Below are 17,389 nucleotides of genomic sequence, written 5' to 3'. Positions count from 1 at the left end.
CTCTTTATAGAACTGGAGAAAGTCATAAAAATAAGGGAATGGGGTTTATAAGCTATTAAGAAGGTGCCTGCCTGGAAAACACAGTAAATAGAAAGGACTTCTTTTGAAAATTAAATGGATTTCCTATGTGAGCTTTCTCTAGATGGTATCAGGTGCAATGAGTGTTACACGTTTCTGGCATCCAAATCTGCTAAAACTGAAAAATTCGCAAGGGAAATTAATGCACAATCTATTCCTGTACTTAGAGTATTTTCAAGTTATAAAATTAATTACCGTTATTTCTTTGTAAAAATTACATCCCTCCGAGAAGCCAGCATAATAAGTATATTAACGTGAACTTTTAGTTATATTGTTTTAAACATACTTTATAAGGTCGTTTTCTCTCTTTCAAGGAATCCATGGCCAGCAACAGCTTCTTTGTGTGAATCTGCTACATCCAAGATACAACCTTTTATTATTGAATAACTATTTCCCCGCATAAAATTTTTCAAATAACCGAAGTTTGCATCTTTCATTAAAACTGTTCTCACGCCGTCCAATCTCACACGCTCTTGTCTTTCACGTTTACTCCATTGACTATCACCATGACAACACGCTGAACTCCATCAAGACCACCAATGCCCTACTGACTCTACCATACACTCAAACTCAGTTGCTCCCTCGATGTCCTCTCTCCCGTCCTCATCCAGTTTAAATTCTACTGTCAACCATCGCAACCACCACCAGGCACTCGGCGTCAATCCTCGACCCTGCCCCTTACGTCCTCACGTTGAATTGCCACAGAGCAAGGCAGGAAAACATATGCATTCCTAAATAGTCTTTATTTTTTAATTTTTAATTTTATTTTACCTTATTTTATTTTATTTTGACATTTGCACACTGATGTTCATAGCAGCATTATTCACAGTGGCCAGGACATGGAAGCGACCGAAGTGTCCTACGATAGATGATTGGCTAAAGAAGCTGTGGTGCATATACACAATGGAATATTACTCAGCCATAAGAAGAGACGAAATACTGCCATTTGTGACAACATGGATGGATTTGGAGATAATCATGCTAAATGAAATAAGCCAGACGGAAAAAGTTGAAAATCACATGGTATCGCTTATATGTGGGATATAAACTTAAAAGCAACAAATGAACAAGACAAACAATAGAGACTCATGAACATGGACAATGGACTATTAGTTACCAGAGGGGAGGGGGCAGGGGAAAGGGAAAAAATAAATAAATAAAATAAAATGCCAAAAAATAAAATTAAAAATAAATAAAGAAATAAAAAGAAATCCCATTCCTAAATATTCTTAATAGTTAAAAAAGAGGACAAACAAGTATATAATATTAGTAATGAGAAGAGACCATGTATACGAATGAAATTAGTAAGTTCCAGTCTCTGGCTAAGTGATTAACAATTTTAGTACTTTCCATCATTATCCTTTTAAAAATGTCAAGGCCAAGATGTGCGGAAGAAAAGTCCCTTTCTCCTTAACGCATCCCTAAAAAGCAGGGAGTCAGCATCTGAACCCAGACAGTAGACGCTAGAGGCTGCTGTCTCGCCTGGGTCAGATGCAGAGCAATCTGAGAATCAGGATAAAATGAACAATGCTCCAGGAAACTTGCCAGGCTGCATTTAAAAATGTTCAGAAAGCCTAAGTGGCCATGGAGGTTGAGACCAAGCATCCCGCAAAGATGCGCCAGGCTAAGATGGTTCATGAAACTTGTATTTCTTTTGTTTTTTAAACTGCTCTTGAGCTTAAAACCAGAAATGCTTGGGCATTCTTTTCATGAACACTGACAATGCCCTGAGGCCAAACTCTGTCTAGAAAAATACCCCAAATCCACAGACCTTTCTCAACTGTGAATATATTTGCAGAAGTCCTATATATGACAGAAAAATGAATTTAGAAGGCTATGAAAGATTCTGCTTCAATGTGGCCAACTGGGATCGACTCTTGAAAGCTAAAGATAACAATGTTGACTACCATTTCTCAAATGCTTAATACGTGCTGGGCACTATTCCTTGGCTGCTAAATATTCATTACAGATTCAGGAGGTGAAATGGTTCTTGGCCCTGTTCACAGAGGAATAATCAGGGCATAGGGAGAATTTGAACTCAGACTGCCTGGCTTCAGAGTTTGCTCTTCACCATGACTTTGAATACGTTTAAAATAGTTCATTCTGTTCATTGTTTAAGGGAAAAGAATCGTGTAATTATACTGATGGATGCTAACTTTGAGTGAACGGACATATTTTAAGAATATAACTTAGCAATCAGAAATACAGCATGGTATAACCCTGGACTGATATAAAATGAACAAACTATGGCTGTGTTTACTAAAGTGGAAGAAACTCACAAATATGACAATACAGAAAAATGGTGACTTGCCGAAGAATGGAGTAAGAATGGAGTATGGAATATATCTATGTAAATTTTAAAAAAAGTGAAACTCCCACTATTTCTATGAATAAATATGAATATAATAAAAGCATAAATCTCAAATGTTTACTAAATAAAATATGCAAAACATTATAATACAATTCTAGGGACTGATATAATTGTCATAGAAGCACACATCCCGTATTTATACTGCCTTTGATTGATTGATGTCTTAAGGTGATTGTTAGGTTCACGGTGCTTATAATATTATTTATATTGTTATCTCTGTGTGATATTTTAATAATACATAAAATAATTAAGCAAAGCAACTTTTACAGGGTGTGCACGCACGCACGCCTGTTCAAATATTGTGCTCACTTTATGGTATATGTTACGAACTGCATTTTTCACTAAATCTGCATCTTTTCAAGTCAATAAATACAAATTTACATCAGTTTTAATTACTGCAATCATTTTTTTAATCAATGACACATCGACAATGAGTTCATTCATTTTTCCATTTTCTAAAAAGCAATGTAGCAATCATCCTTGTACATGAATTTGTCTATTTTCTTTTACCCAAGGAGCCTGTTTTTTTGTTTGTTTGTTTTTCGTTTGTTTGTTTGTTTGTTTGTTTTGTTTTCTAAGCAAGTGGCTGAGCCAGGATTTTAATTCAGGTCTAAAGAAGTTCAAAGCTCAGGCTTTATTTATTTAAAATTTTCAAGTTTCATTGTTCATTAAACTTGGGGGAAAAAACTTTGTCAATCCTTGCACACACAGTAGTGAATTCTGAAAGTACTTTCTGGAGCTTGGTTGATTTGGGGGGAAAGCTACTTGACTGGCTCAGAGGAATGGCGGAAGAGTCGGCTAGTGCTTCGCTGTATGGAATGATGGGAGGGAACCCACACAGAGGCGGGCCGCAGGAAGGGCCACGTGATGGAGGTGAGGATGGGGGGCCCCGGACAACAGAGCATTGACACATGGCAGATGACCAATAAGCTGGAACTCTTTTGACTTCACAGAGTTCAAAGACAGGGACCCATCACAGGGCCAGAGTGAAAATGGGAAAGCAAACCATTGGAAATGGGGCATAAAGGAACACTCTAGAAATATACCCTAGATTTGACTTTCGAGCCATTAATTTCTAGAGTTTATCAGTCTTTAGTGAGTGAGTAAACCGAGATACATAAGTGGGATATGTGTCGCACTTAACCGTACGTGATTAATTAATTATTAATCAGGTTATATAATTTTTCCTCACTATGAACTAATTCCTCCTTGTTCCCAATATTCCAAATACAAGGACCTCTTTTTAAGTATGAAGCATCAGCCACATTCAACCTAAGTGGAGTCAGCTCACCTCGGCCATGATCTGGGGGCCCGTGCGAGGACTGCTCTGGACAGAATCTTCCAGATCATTACACCTACCTCTGTCACACAGTAGCACCTGGACATTGCAAGGTCAAGTCGTAGGAAATTTTTCTCAAATCGGTTCTATCTCTGATTTTGTTACCACTCCAACCTGATAAAACCATGCCCAAATTTTGCCAGATTAATTTAATCTTTTTAAGAGAGAGTGCAACTGAAGGCTTGGTATTTTTATTCTATGCGAGTCTTGAAGAGCATTAAAAATTTAAAGTCTCATTACACTGTCACTGCTATACAGCATTTCACTTTCTCTAAAGAAATAACTTCAAAATCCCGACACATTTTCAGATCACATAAGGCCACTAGATTGTGTTTTCTTAATGATTTCTTCCAAATCTCTTAGCAGGATAGCTAAGAACCAGATGGTTATTAACCAGCAATTCTATTCCACAGTGACTGAGTCAGCTACAAATATAAGTTGTTTCAACTTCATTCACGTTGTGTTTTGTACTGAACAATCGGTAAACAGAAATGTCTCCTGTAACTCCCAAAGGGGGAGGATTGCCCATAAAAGTGCTGGGCTGACATCACTTGATCCTGAAGTGCTGTGCTCATCTGCAGACCAGGTAACTGAGCAGCAGTAGAGAGCACTTTTCCCAACGTCACACCCTAATTTGTCTTCTTCAATGCAGTAAAATTGATTTCTACCTTTGTACTGGATATAAACCAGCTGTTATTTAGAGCTTCGTGAATTATATTTTAACAATTGAAACTCATAAAAGTGAATATAAAAGTGAATAATTGGTCAAGTCTGTTAGCTGTTTTACGGGCTTATTTCTGTTAAATTAGCTGTATTATCACCAACGTGAAATGTTCTACAATTTGGGGTGAGTATCTGAAGTATAGTCCCTTTAGATGAGGACTCTCATTTCTACTGTCCACGGGTTCTATAACACAGATTTTTCATTGCATATAAAATAAGAATGCTAATCAAAATAAAGGCTTAAGTCCAACTTTTCATGTTGAATTCAAGAATGATTTTTGACTGAATCATTTTTGGACTCATTTGTGGTAGAAGAGATTACAGAAAGCTTGAGAAGCAGATAATCTTAGAGAAAAATGCAACAATAATATTGTTAAGATACAAATATATCTTATTGACCAATATAGACAATTATGGGGAAGCAGGTTCATTTTAGAAAATAATGTTCTCTTAGAAATAAACATATAGAATTTGTGAAATATAATGAAAATAAACTGAAAGGTGATAAATTGATATGTAGGTGTTTCAGGGATAAGGCAGTGCTTATGCAAAACTTAAAAAATATTATAAATATGTGGATTTAGGTTTTTTTCCAAATATTTCTCATTTTTAAAGTGGGGAAATTTATTCAATTCATAAACATTTCATGACAGATTTTAGATGAAAGAAACCATATATGTAATTTTGTTATATAAGAAAATAAATTCAATGCTTCAAATAATTATTTAGGAAATTAATCAGTTTGTTCAGACTTCATTTTTTTTTTAATTATTATTTTTTTTAGGCAAGGCAACTGTTGGTTGACCTCACAGATTGCAAGGGCCTTGTCAGTTTACAATCCCTTAGTTTTTATTTTTTACGCCTACAGCACCTGGTCTTCCCAAGTGGTCTCCCATCCAAGAAGACTTTAAATATTATTTGTCCTAAATTATTTGGAGATAAGTTTTCAGGTTTCATATCCTGACAAGGAGAGAGTTGGGCTCTTTTTCTCTTCTTCTCTTTTCCTCACTGAAGGCGAGCAGGAGCTACCGCCGACCTCTGGGTCTCCAACATCTGAGCCCCCTCCCTGCTCCTTCATTTACTAGACACTGACTTGAGAGCGAACAACTTAAGAAAAAAATAAAGACGAATGGGGCTCTTCTTTTCAAGGAATAGGCAAAATGTGGATTGTATCCAACAATGTTTTACTTATAGTTATGGCGGCAGACCCGGTGGGTCATGATGACTTACACACACACCCACACACAGACACACGCACACGTGCACACGCACATGAAGTACAGAGTAATCTGTTATCTGGCAATTTAAATAATGTCTCCCACGGTGCTGCCAAATTAGTCCCTGGATTTTTTCTTTGAAAACAAAATCTTTCTGAAAGAGGAGAATGATAAAGAGATCACTATTTAAGAAAACTTAAATATAAATCGCACTCATTCATTAATTCGGGAAGGCGACAGATCCTATGAGCGCCACGGTACTGGAGGAAGACAGTGTGGTCCTGGCATCACTGGGCTTCACGTCTGTCAGAGTGGGGAGCCGGTGCACAGCGCACGGCAAGCGAAGGTCCGGGGCGCCGAGAGGAGGGAGCGCGCAGTGGACGGGAATGAGATGCGGGGTGAAGTGTGTGTGCGGGGCGCGCAGCGGGCCGGGGTCGAGCTCGCGCCGAGGCCCCATGCTAGGAGGAGCGGGACGCAGACGTGTGCACGTGAGCACGTTCATCTGTGCTCATAAAACATGCACAAGCTGCACAGGGACCCCTTCAGGAGTATCCGTGTCGTTTGTTGTTGTCACCGTCAGTTTCTATTTACTGCACTAGAACACGCCGAGCCCTCACCTCGCACAGCCAGGAGATCGACGCTGTCAGTCCACGGATGCTATTCAGGGTTCCCCCATTTGACTTGCGCTTATCTGTGTGTGTGTAAGTTCTAGACGATTTATCCCCCCGTGTGTCTGTGTGTGCACCCCTGCGAGACGATGACTGCTCAGCTCCAGCATTAGTTCAGGGGACCCCTTCGTGACCACATAGCCTCAGCCGCACCCCGAGCCCCATTTCCTAACCTCTGGTAAATCGTTTGTCCTCAGTTTCTAAAACCTGTCATTTCACAGGCGTATGAAAATGGAGTCACAAAGTATGTCCTCTTTGGGGACTGGCTTTTTTTTTCACTTGGCATAACTCACTTGAGATTCATCCTGCTTGCTGCATAGACCATTGGTTTCTCCTTTTCATTGCTGAGGAGGTTTTCTCCAGGGTGAGTGTACCCCAGTTTGATGAAGGACATCTGGGTTCTTTTCAGTTTTGGGCTAGTATGAAAAAAGCTACTATGAACATTTTCGTACACATGTGTATGTGTGTGTGTGAACATAGTTTTCATTTTTTCCGAGATAAACGTCTAAGAGTGCAATCGCTGGATTGCGTCATAATTACCTGTTTAATTCTGTAAGAAGCTGTCAACCGTTTTCCGGAGTGGCTACGCTGCTACGCGATTTTACAATGTATGAGTTGTCCAGGTACTCTGAAACCCCACAAAGATTTGGTGGTGTTACCAATTTTTTTTTTTTAACTTTTGCCATTTGGATAAGTGCATACTGATATCTCATTGTGGTTTTTAATTTGCATTTCCTTGATGACTAACTTAAAAAAAATGTAGATACATTCACATGCACATTCACACGCTCATAATTTCATGTAAATGGGATAGTTTATATGCTGGGTAGTCTCTTCTGTTCATTTCGTTTCCTTATTTTTCCTTGTTCTTCTTGTCTTTACTTCCCATCTTTCTTTTCCATCCACTTTATTATCATCTTCCCTCGCCCCAGTAAATGCTCGTTAAAACACACACTCTTTCTCATTATTTTACATGGCGTTATTCAGTATATACTCCTCTGCTCGTTGTTTTTCTTGAAGAAGGAAACTTCGCAGAAATGTCTTCAAGTTAATTGGTTTAATTAGAGTTCTTCCTAGTGATTTCATAGTACTTCATGATAAGAACATGCTATAATTTGTTCAACGATTTTCTTAATGGACATTCATTGGTTTCCAATTTTGTTGTCATTACACATAACATGCTTAAACCTACATCCTCACGTGCATGGACGTGTGTTTATACGGAAATGTTCCGAAGAGGTTCACTGAGTGAAGGGTATGCATGCTTATTTAATAGCAGCTGCCAGTTTTCTTGAAAAAAATAATTGAAACAATTTGCATTTCCACTAGCCATTAGGAGAATACACCTTTACCTGCATTTGCATTAGAAATAAATGTGAGCTCTCCTTTTAAATCTTGGCTTTAATTTTATTGCTGCTTTATAGTTGTCTTTTTCTTTTTCTCACACAATTTGCCATTTTAGCAACAGATAGGGACTATTACATCATAACGTCTATCTAAAAATATAATTTTTAAGAAGTACTCGAATTCCTTGTTTATCTCTTTCAAGCATTTTCTTTTGTTCCATTGACCTGTGTCACTAAGACAATTTTTTAAAAATCATACCACTGTTTCTTAGTAATTTATTGCTAGCTTCCGACACATTGTTATATGTCTACATAAAACGTGATTAAAAAAATAAATAGTTCTTCCAAATAAGTCATAATTTAAACAAGCAGTCTTTTATTTTTATATTTGGATCTAGCTTCAACCTCACTCTCTGGAAATTATCTGAGAAATTAAGGCATTCTCTTTTAAGAAAGAGCCCTTCATTTCTCAAAAATCTTACATGCTGCAATAAATAAACTAACAAATTTTGAAAAGGTTTCGATTTCAGATTTGTGGGTTAAAATTCTGAGTATGAATTTCTCAATTGTGTAGCAGCATTTTTATCAGAAATAAGACTCCAGTGTTGCCTATGTATCTACAACTATTATTTTAAATTCGTATTTTTCAAACCCTGAATGTTTTTTGCTCCCATCCATTATAAAATGAATATACCATTTCATTAAGCAAAATATTTAAAAAGCTATAATAAGCCGACTGAGCTGTGACACAGCATGGGAATTCTCAAACGAAAAACACTGCAAATTCAACTATAAACCGCCTTGTGTCTCAGTTACATCCGAGTGTTTTATGAACTGGGACGCTCACATTCAGTCTGAGATGTGTTTACTCACAGAACCGAGAACCCACGAGAGCCTCCGATTGCTCGAAGTTCTGTTTCCAAATAGCTGGGCTTCGGCTCAGCCATGCCACACTTGTGCGAGGCAGTGTTATTATTATTGCCCTACCTAATGCCTACAGCAGCGCTTGGCGAGAATGAGAAAACAAGTCACAAGCTTGCCCTAACGACATCTCCCGGGCACTGTTTACTTAATTCTCCAAGCTTGAAATGGAAACCTTAACAGTCAGTCCTCCGAACACCTGGGAGCAAAATCCGGACACAGACAGATAATAAACAAGCACCACAAACATCTGTAGAAATCGATATGCTGAGCTTCTTACTGAAGGCTTGTAGGGCGCATTCTCATCACAATAGGCATAGCTAGTCAGCGGCATATCTTAATCCATCCGAGCCACTGTCTCAGAAGCAGCTCAGTTTCCTCAAGCTGTAGACGGGCCCGTAATTGCTTACCTGACTCACAGGCAAATGTCTTGGACGTTTCATCATGAAAGATAATTGCCACTGCATGCTTCTTTGTCTCTCGAGGCAGTCTGGTTATATTTTTGATGTTGTGCAGTTCAGTTACCTAGAAAGAAAAATATTTTTACCTTAGTGTACAGTGTATGCTATATGCCAGCGTGCTTAAACAGAATGATCAGTTATTACTCTTAACCCACTTTCCAATGGATATTTGTACTCCTTCCCAATTAACTGTAGCCAAAACAATACGGAACAAAGCAAAGCGTTTTCTATTATGTCCTCAAGTTGGGTCGTTGTTTGCTGAATGCTGAAATAGTCTAAATAAAATTCTGTAGAAGATTAGATCTGTGAAAGCAAGGGCTGGAAGCAACTGACGCCCGCTGATTGGCAGACAAAATGACTCTAAAATTTTGGTATCACTAAATATAAGCAATGGATCTGCCTCTGAGGACAATGCACGGGATGTTCAGTTTGACCTTCACTTATACCTTTTTTGGATGCTCTTCCTTTTCTTTATGTAGATCTGTCTAACCTATATTGTTTTCCTTCTCTCTAAAGAACTTCTTTTAACATTTCTTAAAAGTCAGGTCTATTGGCAACAAATTCACTCAGTTTTATTGGTCTGGTAAAAGTCTCCATTTTGCTTCACTTTCGAAGGATAATTTTGCAGGGTACAGAATTCTAGCTTGAAGTGCTTTCCCCTCTCAACATAGTAAATATTTTCCTCAATTCTTTTCTTGCTTCAGCGATTTCTGAGAGGCCGATGGATGTAATTCTTCTCTTTGGTCCTCTATAGGTAAGGTGGTTTTTCTTCTCTGGCTTCTTTCGTATTTTTTTTTTTTTGTTATCTTTAATTTTATATAGTTATAAAATAATATGCCAAAGTGTATTTTTGAAGGGGAATTTATCCTGCTTGGTGTTAACTGGGCTTCCTGAATCTGTAGTTTTTGGTCAAATATTAATTTTGAGGAAATCATCAGACACTATTGTTTCAGATATTTCTTCTGCTACTTTCGTCTCTTCCTGGTGCTCCCATTATGCACGTGTTACACACGTATCCAGAGGAGCCTGCACAGCAACCTTGAGTAATGGGCTTATTCTCCGTCACAATGAGTTTACAGTTCTGCCGCACTGCTGGAAAATTAATTTTAATATATCTTTATTCATATTAGTTTTTCTCTCTACTTGTAATTATCTAATTTAAGATTAACCTGCAAAAGTTAGATGGATGAGAAATTTTAAGTTAAAAAATCTAAAAAAGGATTGCTTCATACGTATGCATATATGCAAACACATATATATTTATATTTCTACATACACTATATTACACATATACATTATACTATGTATATATTTCATATCTATCTATTATCTATCTGAAAGTATTCATTTCCTCTTCTAGGAAAAAAAATTAAGACACTAATATAGCTTCTGAGGATTAATACCCTGGGGAGAAAGATTAAAATATGTTTTTGGAACAGTGACTCACATATTATATTTAAAGTACTTAAAACATGTTCTCAAATAAAGTTAAACTCTTTAGTTTTTAAATGATTTGATAATTAACTCAAGTAATATTTAAGCCAAATTTTATTCTAACGTAGTAAATTGAAGTTATATTTTTAAAAGGAATATTATTTTTAAGTGTTGTTCATTTTAACTAAACAAACGGTCTTATCAAAATTAAACAGTTTAAAAGAAATGCAGATTTCATGCCGTTTAAGAATTCACTCAATGTATGTCAGGTGAGCATAACGTGATATGCTCCTACATAAGATACATTTTATATAACATCAAGTCGCATAAAACAATATCATAAAACATTTATAATTATGCTCAAGGGGATTTTCCATGTATTTTTATTTACAAATATAAAACATGTTAAAACAGATATTGTGGATTCTATCTTTTTTGCCATCTCCTAACAAAAAGCAAGAAAAAGTAAAGGACAGCTTAGCAAAATGCAGCAAGCATGAGAGCGTTTCTCACTCTGGGCCTCGGGCAATCTGACAGATGATGTAGTTCAAACAAAGTGTTTGCTCTTCTGTAAAATTTACATGAAGAGATGCAGACAAGCTCTTCAAGCAGACGTTGCTATGCTGGTTTCTAGAACAGGGCAAAGCTTTTTGTTGCTGATCAATAGAGCAATGCCAACCCCTTCAGTATGCCCTAAGACAGTTTCATGTCAAGAAAGCAAAGTACTCAGGAGTAAAAAATTCTACTTTTTGCTTGGCTTGGTGAGAAAGTTCAAGTGTTATCCTAGATTATAAAATGTGTTAAAATCATACCAGAAGGTTTTCTAAGGAATTTGTATATCTTTGCGGCTGTTCTTTTTCAATTCAATATATATTTTTAAAAAATAGTTTGAATCATAATATAATAGTTGAGGTCAAGATCTAATACATTTCCATTGTCTGTCTTCACTTTTCACTCTCAGTACTAGGCAGATTTACCATTCAGTAGGAAACTGTATTTTCTTGGATGAAGATAACTTTTTAAACGATGTTTTTATATATCTTAAAAATGTTTTTGTTAATCTAAAACCTGTTAATGTGACATAAAAATAATAATCATCAACATTTATTGAGATTGTGAAATCTGAGAGCATTTCAATAATATATCAATAAATTATTGCATTATTTAATAATTCAATATGTTTCTGAAATATTGATTTTTCATATGGCTATAAAAGCACAAAATATTAAAGTTTAATAAAAGCATTAAAATAAGCACTTTAAATAGATAGGAAATTAACAAAATTTAATTGAAGGAAGAATTACTTGAAAATGATTTCGACTTTTTAGGCCTATGTCAACAATTGTTATAGTCAAACATTTTAAATATGGAGGTCTAATTAAAGTGCTACAGTGAAAACCCAAACATAAACATACCTAAATGATGACTTTGATAACTGGGGCTATTTAATTTTTACTTCAAGTGGCAATTCCTAAGGAATTCATGGTGACGAAGTCAACTGCTAACCTTTTTCTACAGTACTTCATAATTTACAAACAACAGTGATAAGCCCTGTGATAGAATTAAAAACAAAGCTGAAGAGGCACAAAGGAAGAAGATCTGTGCCTGCGCCTTGGACATACTGCAGGTTCCGTTCCAGATAACCATCCTGAAGTAAATATCTCAGTAATGCAGGTCACACAAATTCTTTGGTTTTATAGTATATATGAAGGTTATGTTTACACTGCATTACATTATACTGTAGTCTATTAAGTATGCAATAACATTATTTCTAAAAGCATATGCATACTTTAAAATGCTTTATTGCTAAAAAATGCTAACCATCAGCTGAGCCTTCAGCAAGTCATAACCTTTTCACCGGTGAGTCTTGCCTTGATGTTGATGGCTACTGGCTGGTCAGGGTGGTGGCTGCTGGTGGCTGGGGTGGGTGTGGCAATTTCTTAAAACAGGACAACCATGAGGTTTGCCACATCTACTGACTCTTCCTTTTGCCATCTTCCTTTCATCCTTCTCTGTAGCATGAGGTAGTGTTTGATAGCATTTTACCCATAATAGAACTTTCAAAATTGGAATCAGTCCTCTCAGAACCTGCTGTAGCTTTATCAACTGAGTTTATGTCATGGTCTAAGTCCTTTGTTGTCGTTTCAGCAATCTTCATAGCATTGTTTTGAGATTCCACCTCAAAAAGCCAGTCTCTTTGCTCATCTGTAAGAAGCAACTCCTCATCCATTCAAGTTTTATCATGAGATGGCACCAAGTCAGTCACATCCTTAGACACTTCGAATTCTAGTTCTCTTGCTATTTCCATCACTGAAGTTTTAAACCCCTCAAAATTATCCATGAGGGTTGGAGTCAACGTCTTCCAAACTCCTGTTAATGCTGATATTTTGATCTTATCCCATGAATGCTTCTTAATGGCATCAAGAATGGTGAATACTTTCCAGAAGCTTTTCAATGTACTTGGCCCAAATCCATCAGAGGAATCACTACCTGTGATAGTTATACCCATATAAAATGTATTTCTTAAATAATAAAGCTTGCAAGTTGAAATTACGACTTGATCCCTGGATGTTTTGTTAGAAGGCATGAAAAAACATGAATCTCATTGTCCACCTTCATTAGAGCTCTTGTGGGATCATGTACATTGCCAGCGAACAGTACTATTTTGAAAGAAGTCTTTTTTTCTGAGCAGTAGGTCTCAACAGGGGGCTTAAAATATTCAGTAAACCACATTGTAAATAGACGCGCCATCATCCAGGCTTTGTTGTTCCATTCATAGAACACAGAATAGATTGAGCACCATTCTTAAGGGCCCTGGGATTTTTGGAATGGTAAATGAGCACTGGCTTCAACTTAAAACCGCCAGCTGCATTAGCCCCTAACAGAGAGGCGGCCTATTCTTTAAGCTCTGAAGCGAAGCATTCCCTTCTCTCTAACTCAGAAAGTCCTAGGCGGCATCTTCTTCCAATATAAGGCTGTTCTGTCTACATTGAAAATCTGTTTTTAGTGCAGCTACCTTCATTCATTATCTTAGCTAAATCTTCTGGATAACTTACGGCAGCTTCTATATCAACACTTGCTGCTTTATCTTGCACTTTTTTCTTATGAAGATGACTTCTTTTCTTAAATCTCATGAACCAAATTCTGCTGGCTTCCAACTTTTCTTCTGCAGCTTACTCGCCTCTACCCAACCTTCATAGAATTGCGGAGAGTAGGGCCTTGCTCTGGATGAGGCTTTGGCTTAAGAAAATGTTGAGCTGGTTTGATCTTCTATCCAGACCACTAAACCTTTCTCCAGATCGGCGATAAGGTTGTTTTGCTTTCTTATCATTTGTGTGTTTGCTGGAGTAGCACTTTTAATTTCCTTCAAAAACTTTTCCTTTGCAGTCACAACGTGGCCAGCCGTTCGGTGCAAGAGGTCTAGTTTTTGGCCTGCCTTGGTTTTTAACAGTCCTTGCTAAGCTTAATCATTTCTATCTTTTGATTAAAGAGAGAGACATGTGACTCTTCCTTTCACTTGAATATTTAGAGGTCATTGTAAGGTTATTAACTGGCCCACTTTAAATACTGTTGTGTCTCAGGGAGTAGGGGGCCTGAGGTGAGGGAGAGAAACGGGCAAATGGTTGCGCGGTGGAGCAGTTGGAACACACACGACATTAATCGATCAAGTTCTCTTCACGGGCACAAAACGGCTGCTGCTTTTCCAACCTTTATGCTTTTAATTTCAAAGAAAAGGAATCAGGGACATACTGGCCATGTCAGAAAACATAAAACACTTTCTATACCTTCTAGCAGGCTTAAACTTGTATCTCAACCAGAAATGTACCTCCCGAACTGCAGTAAGTGTAAAAAAGTGATCATCTAGCTAGCACAGTGTCTAGAGTGGAGATGGCAAAGGAAGACGGGAACTACATATGGGTGTTGAGTTAGCAATTATTTAAATTAAACCCCACGCCTGAATTTCATTGCATCATGTTTCAAATATAATGCTTGTAATAAGGGAAAGGTAGCTCTCAATTCTTCCAGTCTAAAAATTCCCTTCCTCAATGAAAGATAAAACAAAAATTTAAACAGCAGTCCACTAGGGTCAGGTCACAGCAGAGAGATACTCCAGGTGCTCCTGACTTGGTCACGGCAGCTTCTTAAAAGGAGAGCGCTTCCTCCAGTTGGTCACAGAAGACAAAGCCAGAGAGGTGCAAAGCTTGGGAAGGATTTGGTGCATCGTGGCTGTCTCAGAGCGGGAAAGAGCCAAGCACGTCATGGCTTGAGGGCAGCTTCTAGGAACTGAGAGCAGCCCCTTGGCAAGGGCCTCGGTGCTACAGTTGCTTGGGTGGAAAGAGCCCGCTGCAGAGGGAGATTGGGATCAGTTTTCTCCAGAGCCATAAGGTAGCAACTCAGTGTGACACCTTGACCTCCGGCTCGTGTCCAGCTGCATCTTTTACCTCCAGAACTGTGAGCTCAGAAATGAGTGGCTTTTATTGAGTCTCTGAGTTGGTGGTAATTTGTTATGCAGCAATAGAAAATGAAAACAGTACTCTAATTATTGTTAGTGACTGAACTGCATGAAACACCCAGACTTGGGGATAAGGATGGGTCTGATCGCATGAGTTTCCTCGCAGGACAGAACTGATAGGAAGACAGGTAAGCGAGAAACGATAGGAAAGTGGATTTTGGGTCCGTCATCAGAAAGTCAGTGGTACCAGTTCCAGGGTGGGGAAAATATCATGGCAGCCCCAAGCTCAGGAGGACAAGTTTCTCTATTCCAAAATAAAAGGATTAGGGGAGAAATCCAGGCTCCTGCAAATCAGGTTAAAATTTTTAATTTTATAGTACATTGGATATATAAATATGATTAACTTGATTCAAAGACATAGGAAAGGAGAACTAGGGGAAATTGCTGCATATTTAAGCAAACACTTAAATCTCTCTTTCTCCTTGTCTTCTAATAAATGAAAGAAATTTTTAAAAAACACAAAAACAAAACAAAAAAAACCTTCTTTCCCTGAATATTGTATAGCAAACATTTAATCATTTCTTCTTGGAATCAATTTATGTGTGACAATAATTCTGAATAGAGCAAGTGCAATGGTTAACATCAAAGCAAGTAATTTTGTTGACTCTCAAAACATATGGTTCTATACATTAAGAACCTGTTCTCTAATCAATAAAATTAGCTCAATGGCTGCTAATGGTTTGTAACCTAGGATTATTAATTGTTAATTAAAATTTTAACTTTTTAAGTATAGATACAAAAGGCTATATTTTTTAACAATTTTTAACAATATATAAATTTAAAGTAAATATGAAATAGTTATTTATAAAAGTTGATATATAATATTTATAGTGAGGTACAAAGTATTAATTCATGAATGAACTCTCATTGAAACATTTTTCACATTATAAGTTGTAAATAAATACACATTCATTACTTGAGATATGATATATAACTTTCTATTAATGGTAGGAAAACAATTTATCCACAGTGAATCATTAAGCAATAAGCTTTTCTGTTACATCTGTCAGATAATGCACAATTAGCCAGATTTTGTTAATGGGTAAAAAAAGACATTTTTATAAACCAAAAATGCATCAATGATATTCTGCGATAATAATTAAGGGTGCTGAATATCAATCTATTAGCTAAATGTAAAAACCAGAACAGAGTTGTGCTATTGAATATTCTTTCTCAAATTAGTATCCGATTTACCATGTAAAATGACTTGTTTGAAATTACAAATTACTTTATCATGCAAATTTGTCTCAAATTTTTTCTAAAGTTGGTATGAATTATTTCTCCGGTTTCAAAGATGCAAAATCAGAGGCAGAAATGGCTTATACGACCACAGTCATTCTACATTTTACACATTATCTTACATGAAATTCTCATTTCACTTTGCGAGCATGATACTATTTGCATTTTACAGATAGGAAAGTGAGAGAAAGCTATTGTTCAAGCCAAACCATGTTTTTTTCTGATGTAGTGCCATATGGATGATTGTCCTCTCTCTCTCTCTCTCTCTCTTTCACACACACACACACACACACACACACACACACACACACACACACACAGGAGGATAGTTTTAAAAAGTAAAACAAAGACATTAATTTTGCTAATATAAACCATACTTCTTCTGTATCTTCTAAGCCAAGCCCAGATCAATTTTACAAATATTTTCCGAGAGTCTGATTCCTCTTTCCTCAGTCTGCCGTGGAGTGGCATCTTTGTTCACACAGAGCGATTCCGATTGGAGATGTCTTAGATGCTGTAACATTCTAATTGACCTCGGTTCAAATGTTACAAAGATGGAATTTAACTCTGGGACTTCCCTCTCATTTTCAGATCACAGTTTAGCCGATCCCCTCCGCCTGAAGGTCTTAACTCTTGGTCTCTCCCTCTAATCTCTGGCTTTGCAGTTGGTCATTCGTGACCTGCCCATCTCTGTCAGACGGCGTGTCCCTGTGTGTGTCGTGGGCATTTCCCGCCTTCTTTTCATCCTACCAAAAAACGAACTTTTCATATTCCATTTCTCTGCATCTTCTCTGAGGGACTCGCATGTGATCAGATGATATGAGTACAACATTCAATAATAAATTAACGTGTGACTTTCCCAGGAACAAATGTGTGTGTTAATAGGAGTTTGTGTTCAATCAAAAGTCTGAGACCTCTTCAAATTAAGAGATTACAGATGGATGGGTGGATGAATGAATGAATGAATGAATGAACGAATGAACGAACAGGTGGATAAGATGCCTTAACCTGAATGAACGATTATCACTCTGGGAACTTCTAGCAGATATCTGAAGAGACACTTCACCTCACATCAAGTG

The 17,389-nt window shown here is 37.2% G+C and overlaps 1 protein-coding gene across 3 annotated transcripts in view; it reads right to left on the bottom strand.

Moving 5' to 3' along the window:
- Positions 1 to 17,389, bottom strand: part of DOK6 (docking protein 6) — a 250,620-nt gene that overhangs the window by 143,542 nt on the left and 89,689 nt on the right. For all 3 annotated transcript variants that reach the window (XM_016120985.2, XM_036230124.1, XM_036230125.1), the window contains one exon: positions 9,074 to 9,188. In XM_016120985.2, coding sequence (XP_015976471.2) covers positions 9,074 to 9,188 — 115 coding nt within the window. The remainder of the gene's footprint in view (positions 1 to 9,073; positions 9,189 to 17,389) is intronic.

Source organism: Rousettus aegyptiacus, unplaced genomic scaffold (genome assembly GCF_014176215.1).
Source record: "Rousettus aegyptiacus isolate mRouAeg1 unplaced genomic scaffold, mRouAeg1.p scaffold_m13_p_12, whole genome shotgun sequence".
Taxonomy (NCBI): Eukaryota; Metazoa; Chordata; class Mammalia; order Chiroptera; family Pteropodidae; genus Rousettus; species Rousettus aegyptiacus.
This window is presented reverse-complemented; position numbering and strand designations above follow the sequence as displayed.